The sequence below is a fragment of the Microtus oregoni genome, unplaced genomic scaffold (assembly GCF_018167655.1).
Source record: "Microtus oregoni isolate MIOR12 unplaced genomic scaffold, Mior012 000050F_ref0000143, whole genome shotgun sequence".
In the NCBI taxonomy this organism is placed as follows: Eukaryota; Metazoa; Chordata; class Mammalia; order Rodentia; family Cricetidae; genus Microtus; species Microtus oregoni.
In genome coordinates, this window is record NW_024543256.1 from 14957583 (window position 1) to 14981793 (window position 24211).

The following is a 24211-nucleotide window of genomic DNA, read 5'->3' on the forward strand; positions in this document are numbered from 1 at the left end:
TTCAGAAATCCCTATCTACTCCTCCCAAAGGCTGAGGTTATAGACATAGGTAGCTATGCTTGATTTTAGCATGGGTGCTGAGGATTGAAATTCAGATATTCATGGTGTAAGTTAGGCACTTAACCAACTGAGTCATTTCCCTATACCCATATTTAGTTTTGATAATTTTGACTCTTGTCCCTTTTGCTGCTTTCAACCTACATTTGCAAAATTGGCCCCACCTCCTACCTACTGAGGGTCAACAGTAAGCTTCTTCATTGGACTTAATGTCTGAAGGGGATTCTTTTCAAGGATCATGGGATGGTCTGGATTCACTGTCTCTGGGTATTTTGTTTGGCTATCTGCAAGCTTGCGCTTATTTGGAGACCTTCATTATGGGACTGAGAACTGCATCACCGGGAACACGAGCCCTTGGCGCTCCTGGAACCAGATTACCCCCCCCCACACACACACACACATTTTTTTTTTATTTCAAGCTCCTAATTCTGCAGGACTATCCAATTAGGGGTTGTCTGCTAGGGTTGCTGAACAGAGCAAATGGTGACAGGAAGCATTCTGAGGTAATTCTAGCCTGCCTCACTTCCTCTCATCAAAGAAAGAAACTCTAAAATGTGATATAACAAAAGGCACCTTCCATTTGGGGCACTGAAGAGAAGCACTTGGGGCGTTGGCAAGCCATACAGAGTGAGGCATATTTTTAAATTTCATGGTAGATGGCAAATGGCAGAAATGAGAGTGGCCTTCAGGGGCAGTTAGTGTGAAATTCAGACTCCAAGGGGCCTACAGTACTGCGGATAGCGCATGGATGGTGCAGAAGCAGTTCAGAGTTCACGTGGGAAATTAATATAGTGGTTGTTGCATGACTAAAGAGACATCTAAAACTCATAACTGGAAAAGGCAAGGAAGTTATTAATTGAGTTTCCCTTTATACATAATGTAATTGTTTCACCATCTCAGATATGTTAAATTTTAGTGCTGCTGGTCCTGACTCAACTGAAATGCAAGGCATATGTAACAAGCTTTGAAACTGAAGCTCAGTTTTCATTGGCCACACCAGGTACAAGTCTTTAGTTTGAGGCATATTATCATTCCTTTACCAGTATACGATAAAGCACTCTCCTGTTAGCTTTCTCATTAGATATTCGCTGCAGAGCCAGGAGGGAGAGTATTATCAGCATTTTCTGCATGAGGGGAGGGAATCTCAGAACCTGTAAGAGTGACCTGAGATGACATGACTCTAACAGGTGGACCAGAAATAGAATGTCACCCTTTGGATCCTGGGTAACAGTCCAGTCAGTCTACTATTTATTATTTCTTCAGTAAGATTTAGGGAGCAAATTTGTTTAAAATACACAGTTGAGTGCTTTAAAATTCCAAAGCCTTCGTTTCAATGTATATTGATTTATAAATTGGGTAGCTCCAAGCCACCGGAGGGGTAAGCTTCACAGAGGGGCATGAAAGGATGTAAGACAAAGTAAATGCTTGATTGATTGAAATGGAAAGCCCCCAGAGATTAGTTGATAGTTTGTAATTAGTAAATTCCCTTACTGATTGGTTAAAATTAAATTTCATTTTCCTATTTACACCATTGGAATCTGGTTTGCTGAAGTAGGAATCAAAGACACTGGAGCCCCCTTAGCCTAATGGCCTGCCACACATACTTTTTATGCACGTGTGTGTATGTGTGTGTGAGTGTGCATATTTGTGTGTAATACTGAAGGACAACCATAACGGACATCTTCAAAAACACTATCTTCCTCCTGTGAGGCAGGCTCTGTCATGATTAGGTACCCACCAACTAGGCAAGAGGGGATGACCAATCCCTAGGGATCTTCCTTTCTCTACCTTCACAACATTGCGATTACAAATATAGCTACCATATGTGGTGCTTTATTACTTGGGTTTGAGGAATCAAGCTCGGGTCTTCTTTCTCCAAGGCCAAGTGCTTGACTGACTGAACCATATCCTAACCATTCCCACTAGCTTTTTATTAAAGAAGGAATTCAATATATTATCCTGATAATAACCAACTGATGCTATAATATTTAATAAAGCCATGATTCACAGTCAAAATAAATCTACGAATGCTGGTAGAATTTAGAATGATATAAATGGAAAAATCTCACAATTATATTTATAAATATCTGAAGTCCCTAACTGCTTGCATTTAGATTTGATATATATGTATACAGGAGGATATAATAAATTTATTATATGTTCATTTTTGATATTGGCAAATGATATTGTTAATATAATTTTGATGTCTATCACTAGTAAGTCCTGGAAGTAAATCTAATGTAGAAATTTAGCATTTTCTTATAAAGTTATAGCTGAAAAGAGTAAAGTACAATTTTTATGTGAATGTATAGTTTAATTTATTTTTCCCTTTTATTGAAAATGGAGCTGGGTGGTGGTGACACACATCTTTAATCCCAGTGATCGGGAGGCAGGAAGATCTCTGTGAGTTCGAGGCCAGCCTGGTCTACAGAACGAGTTCTAGGACAGGTTCCAAAGCTACAGAGAAACCCCGTCTTGAAAAAAAAAGAAAGAAAGAAAGAAAGAAAGAAAAAAGAAACTTTTCCCATATAATACATCCTGATTACAGTTCCCCATCCTTCTACTCCTCCCAGTTCCTCCCCACCTTTTCCTCCCTCCCATCTGGATCCACTCCCTTTCTGTCTCTCATTTGAAGAGAGCGGGCTTCCAAGAGATAACAGCCATACATGACAAAGTGAAAAATAATACGATGAAGCAAAAGATAACATATTGAAGTTAGACATGGCAACCCCACAGAAGAGTCCCAAGGGAAGGTACAATAACCAGAGATCCACTCATTTACACACTCAGGAGTCCCGTGAAAACATTAAACTGAGAGCTAACTATATATTCAGAAAACCTGGTGCAGACTCATGCAGGCCCTGTGCTTGCTGCTTCAGACTCTGAGTTCATAAGAGCTGTGCTCAGTTGATTCAGAGGGCCTTGTTTTCTTGGTGTCCTCCATCCCCACCTCCTCTTCCATGGGGGTTTCCTGTAGTGATACTTCATTTGTATTTTAATAAATAAAGCTTGCCTGGAGATCAGAGAATAAAACAGCCCCACTGGTCAGTCTTACAACCCAGACAGTGGTAACACACACCTTTAATCCCAGTAGCCACACTAGTTTGCCATAGAAACCGAGCTGTGCATGTCTTTAATCCCAGTGGTGCAAACCTTAATCCCAGCCCTAGAGAGGATTATAAAACGGGAGGAGAGAGCTCACAGACACAGTCTCTTTCTGAGATTGCTGGAGGCAGGATCGCCATTTTGGACTGAGGTCGAGGTAAGAGTCAATGGCTATCTGCTTTGCTTAATCATACTTCAATTTCTTGAGCTCTAAGGGGAGAGATTTTATGGAGACATCCCACTTAGAGCTGAGTGTTCCAAGGTCTGTCTGTCTGTCTCTTTGCCTTTCTCTCTCTCTCTCTCTCTCTCTCTCTCTCTCTCTCTCTCTGTCTCTCTCTCATGTGTGATTGTGGTTCCCCGTATTTGTTACTATGTGATGCAAGAGGAAACTTCTCTGATGATGGCTGAACAAGGCACTGATCTATGTATGAGTGTAGCGGAATGCCATTGGGAGTCATTTTATTAAAACACAAGTAGTATTTGTTTTGACCCTAGGTTTCTGGGGTATCTGGTCTCTGATTCTTGGTAACCTAAGCAGTTTTGGGTATGGGTTTCATCTCATAGAGTGTGCCTAAAGTAAAATCAAATGTTGCTTGATTACTCCCATGAGTTTTGTGCCACCATTGTCCTAGCATATTTTGTAGGCAGGAAAGATTGTAGATCAAAGGTTTTGTGGCAGGGTTGGGGTTTACGTTTCTCTTTTGATAGCCTGAATAATATCTTCCCATTCCAAAGATACTAGAAGATGGGGTGAAATGTAGTCACTATGTAATCACCGTCTTGACCTGTCCTTGTCAATGAGTTGTATTAACGCTGTCTTCAGAAATAGCAGCTTGCTGTCAGTTTGTGGAAAGCAAACTATTGTCTTGGTAAGAGCCTGGGTGTTTGGGGGGGTTCCATGGGACCCCCTGGCCAACAACCTAATTGAATGTAACCCAGTCCCAGTACTAGAAGCTTCGTTTGGTGACAAGAGATGGTCAGCTGGGACTTCATCTCCCCAATTATTTGAAGACTTCTTTAGGATCGCCTTCATATAGTTTAGGAAGTTTCCACTCCACTAGGTTTCTATACCACACTTCAAATTCCGCAGTAGAGTTTTTTTTTTTTAAACAATCTCTCTATCTAACCAAGGCTCGCCTGGAACTTGCTTGTAAACCAGGGTATCCTTGAAATTATGATGTAACCCAGTTTATGCTTGAATTTGTGATAATCCTATGTAGCACACTAAGCACACAAATTTTAAATGTATAGTTCAAAAAAATTTTATGTTTGTAAATGTCACCAAAATCAAGTATAGTCGTTTGCTGCCCCTTAGAGAGTTTTGTTTTCTCTTCGTAGTGAATACTTTCTCCTGAGGTAATAACTATTTTGTTTTCTATAATCATATATTCGTTTTGCTTGATTTAAGCTTTATTTAAATAGAATCCCACTGTGATTATTCTTTTATATATGGCTTCTTTTGCTTAATACATTATCTGTCGTATCCAGTTTTTTTTCTGTGCAATATTCTTGTGTATGGTAGGCCATATTTTAAACTTCATCTTTTGTTGATTGATTTTGATTTATTTCTAGGTTTATGATATTATAAATTACAGCTGATTTAGGCATCTTAAACCATATTATTGGTTCACAACACACTGGTTTCTTAGAACTAACTGCTAAATGTAGAATTGTTCTGGTATATTTAATTAATAATTCTTTGAGAAATGTCTTAATGAAGGAACTTTTGTCTGGACATCTTATAAGGAGACACTTTCTGAAGAAACAGTTAAAGATGAAAATTTGCCATGTTTTCTTGAAATTTTAGGTTCTCTGCCTGGCAGACATTTGAGAACATTTTACTTTGGCCAGTAAGCAGACTCTTCATGCTTATGGGAAGGGATTTATTTTCCTGGTGTCTGGTACATACTGTGCACATTAGGGACGAGGAGCCATTTACTTACAAGGTCTATCTTTTTTGGATAGTGACAAATTTATTGTCTTTTCTTGGGTAATATGATTCAAATGATAATAAAATAACAGGAAACCAGTTTAAAGAATTTTTCCTTGGGGTCAACTTGGAATGCATCTTTAGTTTTGAAAGTGAAGGTACACTTGCGATTTTATGCAATCGCCAAACTTGACTTTGGCAACTTAATTTTACATTATTTCAAAGGTAAAGATTTTTTTTTAGCATCATATGTCTACTGGCAACATTTCCTAATGAAGTGTGATATGGAAAGGGTATGGGGAAAATTCCTGAGGTCTGGGAGGATGTGGAGGGGGTTGTAAATGAGGGTAAAACTGGGAAAGTGCTCAAAATGAGGAATAGAGTTCCTGGAAAAGACTCCAGTTCTCCCGAGGTGGTCTGACACTTAGCATGCTACCAGAGGGACCAGAAGGAGACCACCCTTAACTATTTTCACAGTACCATCTTATTTTAAAGTTTGTCCTTTCCACCCCACTGTCTTTGTTTTTTTTTAAAGCATTTAATCAGTACTGAATGGTTAAAAAATGACATGGGGATATTTTAATGGACAATGACTTGATATACTACGCCTATAAATTTAAATTTTTCTGTATGTAGTTACAGAGGTATTAGAGATCCTCAGAGGCTCCATGAATCCTGAGTCAATTCCAGAATCCTTATTAAGGCTGCCAAGGTCAGCATCTTCTGGTGCTGAATGTTTCCCTAGCCTCAACCCTTGGCAGTCCACATGTGATGTCAGTAATATGGTTTTTCCGTCTCTCTTTTCCCTCTCCCCCTCCTTCTCCTTCTCCCCCTCTCTATCTCTACCTCTTTCTCTCTGTCCTCAGTGTTTGGTGTGTGTGTGTGTGTGTGTGTGTGTGTGTGTGATATGTATCCATGTTTGTATGGTGGTGTTCAGGTGAGTGAATGCATGTGGTAGGTGTACACATGTATATGCATGCATATGGAGTTTAGAGGTTGGCTTTGGGTGTCTTCCTCAATAAATCTCCATCTTATTTTTTGAGGTTGGGTTTACCACTGAACTTGAACCTCACTGATTGGCTAAGATGACTTGCCAGTGAATTCCAGAGATCTAGCTGTCTCCACTTCCAGCACTGGCTTTACACGAACACATCACTGCACCCAGCTTTTATGTGGATGCTGCGCATTTGAACTCAGGTTCTCATGCTCTTGCAGCAAGCACTTTACCAACTGAGCAATTTTCCTCTGGCCCTGGTTCATACTTCTTTATCCTGCAGCATCTTTTCCCTACCTAGTTTGTTGAATTCTCTTTTCTGTTAGTTACCTTCCTTTCCAAAGCCTCCTTTGGACCCCAAACTGGCTTAGGCAAACTACATCTGTGCTGCTTTTGTCCCTAGTATAGTTGCTTATGATACTGCATAAAAATTAACTTTTTATTTCTCGTACCAGAAAGTATGCTCTATTTCCATGGCCTGGTCACTAACTGGTCACTTGGTCGGTACTAATTAAAGATTGGCATTCATGTTTAGAAGAATATATCAGCTAGCTTAATTATTTCAGAGATATGGTCTCATGTAGTCCAAGATAATCTCAAATTTGGTAATGTAGCAAAGACTGACCTTGAATTCCTGTTCCTTCTGATCCAGTCTCTTAAATGCTAGAATTACAGGCGTGTGCAGGCATGTAATTCTATATCTGGTCTTTTAGACCTTTGGTGTGTTCATATGTTTGGTAAACATTTTATTAACCTTAGGGATGGTTCTGGCACAGCTTTATGACCAGAGCTACAGGGAACAGATAATCACTACATGCCCTGAGACTTTACAGAGTTCATTTTGATACAGAGACAGGAGATGTCCACAAATAACAGTAATCTAAAGTACAAAGGGCTTGGTGCTATAATAGAGATGTAAATAAAGTACTGTGGATTTAAAAGAGAGAACATCCCCTAATGTTTTGTTGTTGAGAAAATTAATGGGAAAAACTAGAAAGTGGCATTTGAGATAAAGAATTAAGGGCAGGTAAGACAGGAATAAGCAAAGATAAAAATCTTTCATGTATCTCGCAGCTTATTTGTGGCCTAAGAGAGTAGATACCGTGAGGTTGAAATGGGCAGTAGAACACGACGGGAGCTGTGTGAAGCCGCCCTGCTGGGGAAGCCCTTCAATACCAAGCTGATGAGTTTGCATTTGGTTCCCCCCCACCCCCTGTCAGGTGCAATAGCCTTAGAAATCTGGGGCAGTTTTTTTTAAGTCTAGTGACATTAACAGAAATTCCCTTATGACTAATTTATGAATGACATGCCTTAGGATCTTTGAAGGAAACAGGAATAGATAATTTCTATGTCGAATAGTATAGAAAACCTCTTGGCCTATAGCTCTTTTCACATCATATCTGTTTTCAGTGAAAACTTATGTGAAGTAACAGATACAAGTGACCAATACATTCTAAGAAGCAGACATTGAAATTGCCAAGGGAAAAAACACTACCAAGGCAGAAATGCCTTAAAAATGCAGAAGAAATACATCAAATGTTGTTTGCTTAGGAACCATTTCCAAAACATTGCTGTCTGGAAAATTCTAGATACAGTATATGAATTGTACTGCTGGTAGTTATTACTTTTAAGGTAACTTTAGGATATTCCAGTTAAATATAACTCTATTCTTCTAAGCTCATTCTATCTACTTCCTCTATACGCAGTGAGTACTGCATTCCAGTCTGTTTTATGGCATCTGGTTTCTAGCCGTGTAAAGCCAGGCCTTGAATGCTGTAGGCCTCAATTATTACATTTTCATTGGTTTCTGGATACAGTTTGCACCAGAATAGTACAGAGCAGTAAGAATGCCGGATGAACAATAAGATTAACTAGTTTTGAGTCCTGGTTATACTGTTCACTAGACATATGGCCCTTGACAATTCTACCACCTCTCCTAAGACTTTTTCTTTTCCTCTCTAAGATGGAAATAGTGGTTCATGTTCTGTCTTTCTGAAGGGGTCTGAGTCCAGGATTACATACAAGTACTCTAAAAACCATGAATGGCTTTACCGAGAGTTGGGCTGCACTGGCTAGCTTTACACTCTATAATGTGATCCCATCTTACCTCTCTTACCTCACATTTCAATATTTCCCAGGACCTACCCCTTTCCAATACGAGCGCGCGCACGCACACACACACACACACACACACACACACACACACACACACACAGTGTTCTACTCATCTGGAGTATTTTCTTCTCTCATTGCTGCTAAATTCAAGCAAAAATTTAGACACCAGTTCAATTTGCATCCTCCAATACCTATTGATTGCCATTTCGTTGGATTTTGACAATACCTAGTGATTGTCAATACTTGCCTTGTGAACTGCCTTTTATCCTTATCTCTTTCTTTTACATAAGGCTCACATTAAATCATTTTAATATCCTTAGCTGGTTCACTTAACACTTAGTAAATATTTATGAGACTCTTTTCTGTTTTTTTTCTGTATTCCTCACAGTACCAAGTTCAGAACACAACTTAGTTCATTTACTTCAAAATTCACATTCAGACTTTCTTTTTTTAAAAAATATTTATTTATTATGTATACAATATTGTGTCTGCTTGTATGCCTGCAGGCCAGAAGAGGGCACCAGACCTCATTGCAGATGGCTATGAGCCACCATGTGGTTGCTGGGAATTGAACTCAGGACCTTTGGAAGAACAGGCTATGCTCTTAACCGCTAAGCCAACTCTCCAGCCCACATTCAGACTTTCTTAAGAGAGACTCATGAACTCATCTTTTTCCAGGGCTTGGCGTATTCCCACTGTCAGCTCACTCTACCCCCACTTCTGTGATTCTATAGCAACCCTTAGAATATAAATGGTTATGACAACTCACTGAGATGATGAAAACATTTCATGCCCATGCTGCCCTGCACAGTAGTTATCCATTGTGCGTTTTGAGTGACTGAAATGTAGCTTAGTGCTATGAAGAATTGATTTTTTATTGATTTTTATTGAGCTCTACATTTTTCTCTGTTCCCTCCCTGCCTCTCCCCTCCCCCTTCAACCCTCCCCCAAGGTCCCCATGCTCCCAACTTACTCAGGAGATCTTGTCTTTTTTTTTTTTACTTTCTACTTACCATGTAGATTAGATCTATGTAAGTTTCTCTTAGTGTCTTCATTGTTGTCTAAGTTCTTTGGAATTGTGATTTGTGGGCTGGTTTTCTTTGCTTTATGTTTAAAAACCACTTATGAGTGAGCACATATGATACTTGCCTTTCTGTGTCTGGGTTACCTCACTCAAAATGATGTTTCCTAGCTCCATCCATTTTCCTGCAAAATTCAAGGTCTCGTTATTTTTTTTTCTTCTGTGTAGTACTCCCATGTATAAATGTACCACATTTTCCTTATCCATTTTTCAGTCGAGGGGCATCTAGGTTGTTTCCAGGTTCTGACTATGACAAACAAAGCTGCTATGAACATAGTTGAGCACATGTTCTTGTGGCACGATTGAGCATCCTTTGGATATATACCCAAAAGTGGTATTGCTGGGTCTTGAGGAAAGTTGTTTCCTAATTTTCTGAGGAATCACCACACTGACATCCAAAGGGGCTATACCAGCTTACACACTCACCAGCAATGCAGAAGCGAAGACCTGATTTTTAAGTTGGTGCTGAAGCTTAAACTTGGGGCCCCACACCTTACCTTTCACTGAGCTACATTCAAAACATCTTGATTTAATTTTAAAAAGCATGTGTAGCTACTGTATTGGACAAGTGGCTTTCCAGTTTTTTCTAACCTTTCTAACCTTGATCATCACACTATGAAAAATACATTTTAGATTGTAATCTAGTTTATATAAATGTAAGCAGAATCAGCCAATTCCCTCTGTGATATTTAATTTCACTTCTTGTTTGTGTGTGGGGCTTGTGTGTTATATGCTTGTCTGTACATGTGCGTATAGAGATATGGAGGATGTTTGATGTCTTGTTCTATTGCTGCCTGCCTTATTCTCTTGGAACAGAGTCTGTAGTTTAACTTGAACTTTAATCTTTTGCCTAGATTGGCCAGCCAGTGAGCTCCTGGGATCTGCCTATCTTTCCACAACTGCCTCCCCCAACTACCATAGCCCAAAACTGAGATTACAGCAAGCAAGACCATGCCTTGCTTTATTTTTGTTGTTATAGTGTTAGGGACTCAAACTTTATTGCTTTTACCCACTGAGCCATCTCTCCAACTCTCAATTTTATTTATTTATTTTTCAAGTGGAAAGCAGGAAAAGGAGATTGATTCAATGTGGCCACACTGGGAAGAGGGAAAAAGACATTCACCAAACACACAAGTCTGTCTTTGAGGGCCTAAAGTAAGATCAAAGTTTTATTTGAGGTCATGGATATGCATGTCTAATCAATCCTTGTCAAGGTGTGGCCATGTCCACCGAAAGCACTGACTACATCACACTATGTAGATTTCATAACCCTTGATGAAGTATGACCTGAGGGTTTGAAAAATACATCATACATTTTAAAGTAGAGTCTGAGGTCCAAAGAAGTGCAGTGGATCCTCCAAGGTCACAGGTTAAGTGAAATGGCAGCATGAGGGTTCAGCTTACATTTTGGAGTTTCTAGCCTAGGACCATTTCCAACAGAACTTCCTTCTCTTTACCATGGCAGGTATGGAAAATCCCAGAGAATCATAGATGAGGATCAGAAAACCAGTTAACATGCCATTTGACTGGACAGTGTCCGTTTCATTTTTCTGCATGAATCATGAGCTCGGTTTTTGAGGATTACAACTGTGCTAGCTTGGTTTGACTTGTCCAGTGTTACTGGTATAATGGAGCATGGAGGTGGGATACTTTTAACCCACTGCATGTGGCAGCGACTGAGTGGATGGAGAAAGCGTGAAGAATCAAGGTCTTCTCACCTCTATTGTGGAAGAGGGGCCTCAGGTCTTACATTATATGGCCACTACATATTGTTCTGCATCCATGTATCCAGTGTGCTGCCCTCTTCTCAGCAAACATACATGGTGCTATGGCCAGAGCTACACTCATCTTTGTTCAGTTTAAAATTTTCTAACTTCTTGATTGTTAGACCCGGAAGAGTCAGACACAAGGAAGGAAATAAATGAAGAGGGGCAGGACCTTTGCCGAAGTCAGCAGAGACTAGGGGAGACCAGAGCAATAAATAAACCCAGGCAGAAGGAAATGAAGGCACATTCTGCCATGTGCCAGAATTTTGGTGTTCTAGATTTTTCTTCTGACTTCTAGGCCTTTTTAATTAACCTGCCATCTACTGTGCTTCTTTTCAAAATTCCTTTGTAGGTGGGCTTCTCCTTCCCTTTTGAAATTTGGCACCATGCCTACGAGTCTAAACTGTTGTGGTTTCTCCACTCTTATCACCCACCCACCCACTCCTGTATTTTCTGTCAACATCTCATCACTCACACTTGAAAGCTACAAGTTATTTTTTAGTCTCTCGATTTCACCTGCCCCACCCTACACCGAGTTGCTTGCCAAGTCCACTCAGTGCTTCCTCAACCAGGAAGTTCCTCCCTTCCCCACTACAGCTTCTATCTTATTGTCATTGTTGTGAGTGTGCTATATGAGAAACAGATGGACATGTTTATGTCTTTCAACAAAATCAGAATTTATTGAACAACAACAAATTCGTAAGTTATACTGGTAGCTTGCTGGCTACAGTTTGCCAAGTAGCCCTGGTTTTATTATAATATTAATTACTAATATTAAATCTCAGAGCATACATTACACAACAAGTGGTAATTCTATTTTTATGTATGAAGGTTATAGGATAGCTACAGAAGTATTGAAAAGGCTGGAGCAGAGTTCAAGGGCTTCAAAAAGTTCTCACTGGAGACAGGTAGAGATCCAGTGCACATGCAAAGAACATCCCTTCAGTGGTAAGATCAGGTACCCAGTTGGCAAGCTGCTAAAGTTGACTTGTAGGGCTGCAGGGTTGAGCTGCAGGGGTTTCAGGCTGGACTAAGTTGAACCATAGAGACAAGGTCTAATAGATGGATTAACAGAGTTATGGACAGCAATGTGAGTAGCTGTAGGGACCAAGCTGAGCTGAAGCCCAGGGGACAGTCACAAGTACCTGCTAGTACCTTGACAAACATCCCAGGTGATCAGTGGTCTGCATCACTAGAGGCTGTTGTCATAGCAGTACTAGGTGTCCTTCAGGGTCTAGATGCAGGTCTTGCACCTGTTGCCTGTCTGGTGAGTTTGATAAGTTTTGGGTCTTTTATTTCTGGTATACTTTTAATATGCCTGTGTGTTCATATAGCCCCAGCTTCCCAGTTTGTAAGTACTACATATGTGCTCTTAAACTTGAGATGGTCCATCCACACCCTAGTTGGCCTTGTGTCCTTTCTTTTTCTTACCTTCTACCATACTTTATATGCTCTACATCCTGCTATTAGCTGATTCCAGAACCATCTTCCCTTGTAGATTCAAAAAACCTTCGAAAGACTATTGCTGTATCTCACTGATTAGCTTTTCTTCATGCCCAGCACATAGAAGGCACCCTGTAGAGTTTATAGAATGAGCTGTGTGTATGTGTTTTCTCCTGTGAATGCTTTGATTTTGAAGATGTGACCTAGCAGTATGTTAAATATGCATGCATTGCTGAGGAGGCTGATTGGAGCCAACAGTCCCTGCTTGCAGTTAGAAAAAGGAACCTGCAAGGAGTTAACCTCTATCACAAATCCCTCCTGGCCCTGAGACTCTGTAGCCTTTTTCGAGAGCTTGTGGTATTTCTTTCTTTAGCACAAGGTTCACAGTATCTTGGAGCCTTCTTTTGTAAGGGTCTTTGTTAAACTGTAGTAAAAGACATCTTGTTTTTCAAGGCAATCTTCTTTTTTCATTTACTTGTGATTTTCCAAAACAACCCTGCAAAAATATAGCCATTCCCTGGGAAAAGTATGACATCAGCAAAAATGGCAGAACAAGGGCTTTTGAAAATTCTCTCCTTAATGACAATGGAACAACAACAATATCAACAAAAACTCCGAAAACAAGGCAGCAGATGTCAGTCAATGTGTTCAGAATTCTGGAAACGAAAGACTTGCACCAATTCAGGGTCCATGCAACCAAGAAAACCAACAACATATTGGGAAGAGGAACTTTGTGGTAGTTCTTGTCTGGCCCCGTCTTTGGCCTTGTACTTTGTAGCTAGAATATCCTTGAAAATCAACAGTTTAGTCCCAGAAACGCCAGCTGCCTCGCTAAAGAACTATCCTCATGTCCTCTGTCTAGTCCTTCCTTGGAAGGCCCCACTTAGAAGTCTTATTTACTTGACCTCATCTCTGCGTTGCAGAAAGCCTTTTACCCAGAGTGTTGTTTTTTAAACCATTAGACACAATTAATTTTTCAGTTGCTGGAAGCAGTAGATAACCTTTTCAGCTAACTAACCAGAAAGCTTCCAAGGAAAAACAGAGGGCTAAGATACCTTGGGGATTTCTAAAAGCTTAAGATAGTCCTGAGAATCTAGAAAACACATGTATACTCAGGGCTGTTACATTCCCAAGGCTGTATGCATTTTCAGGACACATTTTTCTCATTCTTGAGCTTTACACAAGCAGAAAATAGAAGACAGAGAGATCTCCTGACTGGGTTGGAGGTGAAGACATACCCTAACATATGTATAGCTTCCCCTTGGTCAAGGATCGGAGGCACTTTGCGCCCTGGACTTAAAGGAAATCCTGGTTTAATCATTAAGCTAATCCAGTAGAGACGTCAGTACAAAAATTATTCCAACAAGGTGGAGTTTATTTTCCCTTAGACCTACTAGCAGTTAATTTTGGTCAACCAAATGGCATGTTTGTATCCTCACCTGGAAACAGCCTGAAAGAGCAGGATAAGCTTGGTATCGTGTTAAACATGAAGGGCTAGCCAAGTGGAGTTGGTGGAGTGAGGTGAGTTAAAGGGTTTGCTGGTAGTCCGAGGCAACTGTGTCAGAAATGAGATTATTTGTCACTACCTCAAGCACTTCTCAGGTGGCTTTTTCCTCTGTCTGAGTACTCCTGGTGTTGGTCCTATTTTTCCTTTCCCATGTGCACTTAGAGATAGAAACTCTGGGCCCCTTCTGCCTTTTCTGCTAAACTCATCTTCTGTTTGTTCTATATGCGCAGCCTTGGCTCAGGATTTACTGCGGCAGACATGCTGCATTCTGGGAGTCTGTCTTCTGAGAGGAGAAAGGATACAAATAGAAGCTATAATGACCTTCTTGCAGGCCTAGCACAGCTTGAGAATGGGTGAAGAGCCAGAGTAAAATTCTTTGGCTCCCATTTTATTCGGAGCCATCCTAAATGAAGCAGGGCAGTTGCCGTGGACTCTAAAAGGGCTGCACCAAAGTGACCAGATAGCTGGCCGGTGACTCATTGTGGCAGAGTTGGCAATCCTTTCCTTTGGGCCATACTAAAAACAGATCCAAGGCTTCCATGCATCCACGCTGTGCATTGATACAGTGTCCCCTGTCCTCACTCTTGCCTGGGTGTCCAAGAAGCTCTCATTTCCCCATGCTCCTCTCAAGGTCCTTAAAAAAAAGTCTCTCTCTTTCTGTGGAAGAACACTGGCTGTTCATCTCCACCTGGTTGTTCCTGCCTGTAACGGGCTAAGGGTGAGGCAGAGAGGTACACCATGTGATTTACCCTGCCTCTGTCACCCACCAGCCCCTGGGAAGGGCTTGACCTGAATGATCATTTTTAGCCTGGTATTTCCTGTGTGGGGGCCAGGGCCTGAGGCCAGAGGCAGAGAGGTTAAGAGGGCACAGGTTCTCTGGCAGAATGCTCTCTGGGGAATGAGATAGCCGTCTCGTGGCTAAGTTCTTTAGGTTTGAAACACTACAGAGACTGTAATCTTAGTAATGAAAACAAACCAACGGAGAAAGGCTACTTACATTCCTGAAAGCTGAGAATTCTATAATGTTTCAAGAAAATACTCTTACTTAACTATGTTTCTAAAAGTGCTTGCATGGATTGTGACTTCAAACTCCAACAAAATGTGCTAAGCAGAGACACCTGCCTTCAGGCTTGGCAAGGTCTCCTTTCTCCTTTGGAGTATTTATTTCTGCGAAGACAGCACTATTCTGATTTAGAAAACAAAAGGCAAAGAATCTGACCTTTCAAGTGACTTCAGCATACCCCACAGGGCCAGTGCGACTCGCACAGGAAAATCCACCCAAGGGACGCTTAGGGACTGCTTTGGGAGGGTCCTTGTAGCTACTTGTAGCTGAACAAAAGGGTCCCTATTCTCTCCTAGTTTCCTTTTGGGGAGGGGCTGGGAGCTTTCAAAAGCCGCGAGATGGGATGTCTTTACTTTGGGCTCACAGTGCATTTTCTCATGCAAATAGAACCATAAATTGTGAACTATAGCTATCAATTTATGTTTTTCTGGTTACAGATTAAAACAGATTTTGACATGCTGTCTTAGGAACCTGTTCACCACCTATATTATTACTATTGCCTCAGAAGAAAATTACTTAAAAACAGTTTGGAGGCAGGACCTCTCCAAGTCTGATTCAAGTCAGTCTTGAATCTTTTAGCCCACATGTTCCTCCCTCCTGCAGAAGTGACTGTGAACTTGTACCTCTCAGATCACAGAGTTGTAAGTTCTCACAGTAGAGCCTGAGAACAGATGGGATTTAGCTTGTTTTCACTTGGTTGAGAGATGACTGTAGCCGAATGTAATAGGAAAACTGGCTTTTACTATTCACATCCACCACTCAGCACCTCTGAAAGCATATTGGTCTGGAGGGGTGGATTCTCAACACACCAGTTCCTTAGCAACATCAGCTGTGTCTCTGCTGATTTAATTTAATTTTACAGTGTCCGTCTGCTTGAGGTCAGGGTCCAATCCCATAGGTTAAGATTTCAGTCTCACACAACTGCCCACAGGAGCTATCAGTTGTGACCTCTTCTTTTGACTAACTGGCAATAAAGTGCAGTTCCTCTGACCACTGTCTTGCATTCCTCCCCGCTTGTGGATTAATCATTTGCAAGGGTTGCTCACAGAGCTCAGGAAAGTACTTACTGATATTTCCCCATTTATTATTTTAAAAAACATTGCAAAGGATGCAGATAAATAGCTAGACAGAAGATATGTATGGAAGTGGGAGAGGCAAGAAGCTTCTGTTTCCTCTGCAGGTTCCATTACGTGTTTAACATAACCAGACCTCCCCAAACACTGGTGCTCAGGAATTTTTTATGGAAGCTTCATCATGTAAGCAGGAGCTATTTTTGACTCGGGCTCTAGCCTCTCTCCCCTTCCTGCAGGATGGGAGTTGGAATGAAACTTCCATGCTTATAATCGCTGCATAGTCTTCCAGGTGACTGGACCCATCTGAGTGCTTACCAAGAATGATTAAATTATTAAAAATGAAGACACTCTTATTACCCATGAAATTCTAAGGGATTAAGATCTCCATGTCTGGAACTGGGGTCGGAGACCAAATACTAGAACAAGAAAAGAGATGCATCTGACATCCCGGTGCTCAGGAAATTACAGGGATTTTCAAAGCTGTGTGCCAGAAAATGGGGGCAGTGAGCAAATATATAGTTCTTTTTATATCGCAACAACACAATGCTCATTTGTGAATCCCAAGAACAGGTTCTATTTATGATCAGCCTCAAGAGCTTTCTTTGTGGGAGCCATATGTATGATGGAAAATAAAAGCACGTTAAAACGATCTAGTCTTCTAGCTACAATGTTATCATCCCAACAATTGTATGTTCTCGGGGCGTGTCACAGCCTCCTCCAAGGCCTTGGCTGCTAGAAACCTCACCATATAAACCCCGTAGTATTCCCTGAGAACAGACAGGAGCCAAGCGTGCCAGCATAACTGTCTTACCTTGGTCTGCTTTTGTGGGGAGAAGCTAGATAAGTGGGTGCTTATGAAGGAGGCCTGTGAAAGGAGTTTTCAAACAATTCTGGGCATGTGGCTTTTCAAACATCATTTTAAATGGAACCATGAGAAATAGGTCAAATGAAATATGAAGGGCTGAGGATGTGGCTCAGTAAAATGCTTGCTATCTACCCATTTATTTAAATATTGAAATACTCCTTTAGAGTCAAGCTGATGACCTTTTAACTTCAGGGCAAAGGTAGAAATCGGCGAATCACAGGAGTAAGCCCTAGCTATGAGATTATGTTTACATTCGTTCATTTTTCCTTTAGTTATGTCCAAGTATGAAAACCAGATTACTATTTTCACTGACTACCTAGAAGAATTCCCGGATACAGACGAGCTGGTATGGATCTTGGGAAAGCAGCATCTTCTTAAGACAGGTAAGTTTGGCGGCACTGATCAGGGAGGCCCCAGCTAAAGCGGGTGCCAGGGGTGCCTGGGGTTAAGGGCGCCTCATTTTCCTTCTAGGGTTGACTAAACATTGTCTTGCTAAGGGCTAATACTACATCACTTGTTAAGCATAGTTCCTTCTAAGGCCCCAAGAGGCCTTAGCCAAACATTTACAAAGGATTTTGTTGGCATGATTTACAAAAGCAGTATATTTTTATTCTTTTCTGTAAGGAAGTTCCGGTCCCATTCCTGAAGACTTTGGGACTCAAAAACAAATGCAATCATTCATAGTAATTATTACTAAGCAGTATCTAGTCATCGGGCTCTATATTTCTTATTCTTATCATGTCTTTGTGCTTCTAGACAAAACACCTGGGAACTTCCACATAAGCCACGGCTGTCAGAAACAATATCAGACACAAGAAACCTTCTGCTTTAGATCTTCTTGTGATGACTGCAGTGCCCTAGTTAGTTGATTCTGGTTCTGTATATAACTTCTAGTTACTTGTAGTAGATGGAAAGGAGGCTTGAGCTTTCCCACTTATCACACGCATTCTTTTTTTTTTTTTTCGAGACAGGGTTTCTCTGTGGCTTTGGAGCCTGTCCTGGAACTAGCTCTGTAGACCAGGCTGGTCTCGAACTCACAGAGATCCGCCTGCCTCTGCCTCCCAAGTGCTGGGATTAAAGGCGTGCGCCACCATTGCCCGGCTACTTATCACACACATTCTTAAAGGATAGAGAAGGCCTAGTGCCTGAGATGGGAAAGGGGCAGCTCTGGGATGTGTTACTTCCCAAGGGGAGATCTACAGAAGCCCTTAGCATAGCATAAAGGATAGGAGGAAGCTGATCAAAGGGCAGGCGAAGAAGTTAGGCCTTGCCCTTTTCTGCGCCAGTGTTTTATTGGAAAATTGTGAACAGTGGAGAGATCACAAAGCTAGCCATTGTGAGACTTTAGCTTCATAACCCAATGGTTCTCAACCTGCGGGTCATGACCCCTTTGGAGGATAAATGATCTTTTCATAGGGTACACATATCAGATATCCTGGATACCAGATATTTACATTATGGTTCATGGTTCATAACAGTAACAAAATTACAGTTATGAAGTAACAATGAAATAATTTTATGGCTGGGGGTCACCACAGCATGAGGTCGCAGCACTAGAAAAGTTGAGAACCATTGCGCCCATTTGGGAGACTTTGAAAAGGGACTTTCTCTCTCTAAACTGTCCCTTCCTTCTCCAGGACTTCCAGTGAAGGGTTGGGGAGGACCTTTTATAGTTCTACTTTCCAAACAACAGGAAAAATCTAGGATGTGGAGTATGCCCTTATTCAGATATTAAATTTGCAAATGTCTTCCCTCCCTTCTTTTTCTTGAGAAGGGTTTTATTCCATAGCTCAAGCTTACCTGGAACTCTAGAACTCACTATGTAGACCAGGCTGACCTCAAATCCACAGCCATCCTCCTGCTTCGGCCTTCCAAGTGCTAGGATCACGGGCATTTGGCACTATGCCTGGCTGGGAAAGACCTTGCAAATTGAATATTTTGCTGAATTCCTCCCTAGCATAGAGCCAAGCTGGAAGCTATAGGGGCTGAAGAGGCAAGAATGATCTGTGTGAACGTTTAAAGGGTCAGGCATATAAAAATAGCAACATTTGGCATAGACTTACAACATACTAGATATCAACTAAGTGCTTTATAAATGTGTATATATATGTGTGTATGTATATTTTGACTTTATGTGAATTATCTTCTTGAATATGCATATCCTTAATGAAGTAGGTATTGCTACTCCTAATTTTATAGATGAGAAAACAGAAGCTCAGAAACATTGAGTGATCAATTTCTATATACAGTAAGTAGCAGACCCAAGTTAAGTCTCACCCTGCTACAAGGTTCCAATATGTAGCTCAAGCTGGCCTTGACTTTGAAATTCTCCTGCCTTAGACTCTTTTGTACTAGGATTAGAAGAATGTGTCACTATACTCTTGGGTTGAGGATATAGCTCACTTGGTAGAATACCTAGCATGTACCAAGTGTTGGATTCAATCCCCAGGACCCTGGGGCTGGTGGCCATGCCTGTTTGCTTAGCACTAGAAAGTTAGAGACAGAATGCTGGTTGTGGTGGCACACACCAGTAGGATTTGCTGAAGGAGGCAGAGGCAGGAGGATCACGAGTTCGAGGCCAGCCTGGGCTACACATTTTTTAAAAAAAGAAAAAAGAAAGATAGTAACAAAAGAATCAGAAATTTACCACCATCCTCAGAAATTTTGAAGCCATTGTAGGGTACATGAGCCCCTGTTGGGGGTGGTGCTTAAAAAGACAAGACAAGAGAACTCAACATTTTTTAAACTTTATTTATTTAGTTTATGTATATAGGTATTTTGCCTATATTCAGGTCTGTGTACCAGGAGGCCAGACGATGGCATTAGATGCCCTGAAATGGAGCTACAGATGGTTGTAAGCCACCATGTGGGTGCTGGAAATTGAGACCAGGTTTCCTAGAAGAGCATAACCACTGAGCTGTTTTTCAAAGTCCAAGAACTCTTACTCTGGAACATTGTCCATCTCTCAAAATGGGGGCTAAGTGCTGGGGACAAAGAAATACATACAACTCTAATTTTTGATTTGTTCCAAAAGATGGAATTAGAAACTATCAGTAAAATTTAAATTTCCCTTCTGCTTTTGAAAACACAATGACTATAAATTCTATACTAAATTCACATATGCATATATGACATTAAGAGAGAGAGAGAGACGACTAGAGAAGACAGAGCCATACCCAAGTACAGGAGGGAATGCAGAAGCCATAATTGTAGTGATTGAAGCGAATTTGCACCATAGAACGCAAAATAAGCTTTGGAAAGGTATGCAAGGTATTTGTGATATTATCCATTCACTTACATGAAAATAGGGCACTAGATACTATGGATAAAGTTCCTATGCAGTTAGTAGGAGCATTTCTGTTTTAGTTAAATGTATGCATTTGTACCCCTTTTCCTACACATGAAGCTCTTCCAAACATATGAACTCCTAGTTTTAGATAATAGGCGATGGACACTGATACTATCATCCTTTAGGCTAGAGACAGTTGCCTTAGTGGATTATAGAAGATACTTGCTTTTCCTATTTCTTGTCGTTTAGGCATGACCTCAGTGCTAATACCTTTCAGGATCCTGAAAATCTTTGAGAAGGAGACAGGAAGTATCTCATATCATTAGAAGAACCTGTAGAATAGCTCTGGTGAAAATGAAGGTAAAGAGAAGTATTGAAATTAGTAGGCTCAAATGGTATTAGGTTTCCTGTGAATTCCCCTAGTTCTATAACAATCAACTTGATTGGCTATCTGAAAGTAAGCTTGCTGCTGATGTAGAAGTCAAATATAGGCATTTTTTAAGATGGGATATGATGATTTAATTTTAATTTCACATTTAATTACAGAAAAATCTAAGCTGTTGTCTGATATAAGTGCTCGTCTATGGTTTACATACAGAAGGAAATTTTCACCGATTGGTAGGTATATCATTTGTTGTGCTGTGCTTTCCTTCTTGTAGATAGCTTGCTTGAGGTTATCAATGACATCACAGAAACCTCAGAATTAACAGCTCACTGTGGCAAAGAATTTGATTTAGGGGAGCAGGTAAGTTTAACATTTCATCCCAAAATGTCATTGTGGAAGTAGCCCATCACGTGTGGTTCCATGGTGTTGTAGTGTTAAACCAGTAGTAATTTTGGCCCACCTTTAAGTGTTCATGCAACAGATGGTATTTAAAGAATCAAATAAGCTTTCACTGGGTAATATCTAACTATTAAATTGCCTTTCACTGCCATATGGTGCTATTTGACCATAAAAAAGGCTTAGGCCCTGAAGGAAAGAAAATAGTTCCTCCTATTATTTTCTCGTGAAATGAAAGCACTTTGATATTCAGAGACAAATTGAGACAGATTTCCTTAGAATTCCTAGCTGCCATCTAGGGAAAAAGAAAAGGATAGTTTGATAATTAAAAGGATTTGTAAAGCATTTGTGAGCAGTGTAGCCATGCCTTAGGAGCATGGAAAGCTAGGGAAAGAGTCCTATAAGTGGTGGAAGTTACTTTCCTAAAGAACAGCTTGTCAGACCAAGGTTGGACCTAGTAATAGGAGTGAAATTAACCTTTCTGTGCTGGGCCCAAACTGAAGTCCACCCAAACATTTTCTTTGCTTTTTAAGTAGTAGTATCATAGCAGACTAATCTTTAGTATTCTGGGGTTCTAAACTGCTAATGTTCACTGGGGGAAGAGACCTTTGCAAAGCTGGACAATTCTTTAGTCAACTCTGACAGTGTTTAGAAAGAGCTGATCTGTTCTTTTGAGGGCCTCACCCTACCTTTCCTGCACTAATATAACGTCAATCCTAGCGTTAGCAATAGCCCAAGGGCGCTCCTCCAGCTCCGAAATCTATCTACACTCCCTTAGTCTTGACATGGCAGTGCCCCTCCACTTCCTACAACAAAGGGGTTGGGATGCAGGAGAATAGCTTGGCCCACCTGTTGCACAAGAGTGCTCACTTCTTCGGAACTAGACTTCTGGGATCATACCTTCAGAAGACTTCTGCTTCTGAGGTGGAAAAGAAAATCAAGTTATCTGATTATGTTGGGCCTTTTGAATAAAACCCTAGTAGACCTCATCCTGTACACATGTTTGACTTTTACTTTATATCAAATCTCCTTCAAATGACACCCATTGTCTCATTTATTAACTGACTTTATATTTTTTAAAGATGTAATACATTTGTAACGTATTAATAGAATTTTATATAAGACCATACTCACGATACCAAGTATCCTTTGTGGGTTCTATAACTGTGAAATATTTTCTCATTTATTCTTATAATGTCCACCGATAATAGGTAGAGTATATGCTATTATCTTCAACGTATAGCTGAGATTTAGCTTGTATTGGTCTTCTGCCTAATCTAGGGTTCTTTCATTTATTTGTTGTTGTAGTAAACTTCATTAAATACATTTGGACTAGTCAAGAGCCTTTCATATGTCTTTGATCATTTTGATGTCCACCCTCGGTGGTAGTATTTGTGCTTTAGTCAAGGTAATCTCCTTGATGATAGTTACCTGTGATAGTTACTTGCCAAAATAGCATGCATACTCTGAAGTCTTCAAGCAAGAAACCCAAGGGGGCTTGCTTAGTTATTTGTTTGCTTTGTCTTTGACTGTAGACTCTGTTTCCTTTGATTCAGCATTATCTTTACAAGTTCCACTCCTATATTCAAATCCCACATGAGCTCTAAATACATTGTCTCTCTTTTCAGAATTCGTGTATATGTATATGTGTTTGTAGTTTCAAGCATGCTGATGATCGCGAAAAGATTAATTTAAGAAACACATTTTCATGCCCATCCATTTTGCCAACAGGGGGAACAGGTCCTTCATCTGATGCTGGCTGGGGATGTATGCTATGCTGTGGACAGATGATGCTGGCCCAAGCCCTTATCTGTAGACACTTGGGAAGGGGTGAGTTCCATTTGGTCTACAAATGGTTTCTGAGACATCTGCCATATCACTTGCTGCTGGGCTTTAAGAACATTCAGTAACGAGACTGCAGATCCTAAATTGCCTTGTAACAGCTCAAGTGTTGGGCTGAAAAGTCAACCAAGCCCATCATGAGAAGGAACTAGCTGATACTTCCTTATGACTCACCAAGCAAGAGTTATTTCCAGGGACAGAACTAACCTGGGGCAGATGTGTCATTTAAAATTTCCATTTTTACTGCTGTTTGAATGGGTCCTGAAAATGTCAGATTAAAAAAAAGCTGTGACCCTAAACTGGGCATGGTGGCAACCCTGTCTGTGCTCAGGAGGCAGTGGTAGGCCGATCTCTGTGAGTTTGAGGCCAGCCTGGTCTATCAGAGAATTTCATGACAGCCAAAACTTCCTAGAGAGACCCTGTCTCAAAACACAAACCAAACCAAATGAAAAGCTGTGGCCATGGTGGCTCACACCTAAAGTCCTCCCACTCAGAAGGCTGAGGTAAGAGAGCTGCTGTGAGTTTGAGGCTAGCCTTGCCTGCATACTAAGTTTCCAACCAGCCTGGACCACAGAGCAAGACGCTGTTTCAATAAACAAAACAAAACAAACAACCAAAACAAAATGAGAAGATAACAAAGAAAACAGGAAGAAGGGTGTGGTGATTAGTCTGTTTCTGAACTCTTTTTAAAATACCCATGTAGCTCAGGATATAAATGACCTAAAGGAAGTGCTTAATGAGGAAGCCAGTACTATTTTGGTTTTGGTTCCCTGCGTATGTCCATTTGATAATGAATAAATCCCTAAATTAGCTTTCTCAGGAGGCAGCTTCACTATTTAAGAACCTTCTGGTTATTCTTATTTTCTCTGTGACATATGCATGCTTCTTCATGGACCTCTGGAGGATGGTCTTAGATGGACACCAGAGTAAAAGTCCAGTTTCCCATGCTACCAAGCTGCTGAGCTTGCTGGCTGTTGTTAATCTCACTGTGCAGACTCACAAGTCCTGTGGCAGCTTTTAGAGAGGATCTGCAAAGTGCTGGGGGAGGTTTTCCAGCTCCTTGCCTTCCTGCTGGGATTGTTTTCTCTGTGTACTGTCATCATTTCTAGCCCACAGACAAGAAAACTGGGGCTCATGGCAGCGAGGTGATTTGCCCAAGGGCAAGCAGCTTAGATGTGAGATTAAAATGCTTATACTTTGATTCTGTGTCCAGCAAGTATACTACACATACTTCTTAAGCTAGACTTATTATTGTTTTAAGGGATAAATCTGCATTTTGTTAGCATATATCAATTGTACA

The 24211-nt window shown here is 40.8% G+C and overlaps 1 protein-coding gene across 2 annotated transcripts in view; it reads left to right on the forward strand.

Moving 5' to 3' along the window:
• Positions 1-24211, forward strand: part of LOC121437123 (cysteine protease ATG4A-like) — a 54777-nt gene that overhangs the window by 14987 nt on the left and 15579 nt on the right. Inside the window, exons 1-4 of one of the 2 annotated variants that reach the window (XM_041636961.1) lie at positions 13885-14012; positions 17272-17382; positions 20835-20906; positions 22801-22899. In XM_041636961.1, the coding sequence (XP_041492895.1) occupies positions 17274-17382; positions 20835-20906; positions 22801-22899 (280 nt within the window). In that variant the 5' untranslated portion in view covers positions 13885-14012; positions 17272-17273. Of the gene's footprint in view, positions 1-13884; positions 14013-17271; positions 17383-20834; positions 20907-22800; positions 22900-24211 lie in introns of those variants that run through there. The other variant, XM_041636960.1, reaches the window with a different exon arrangement.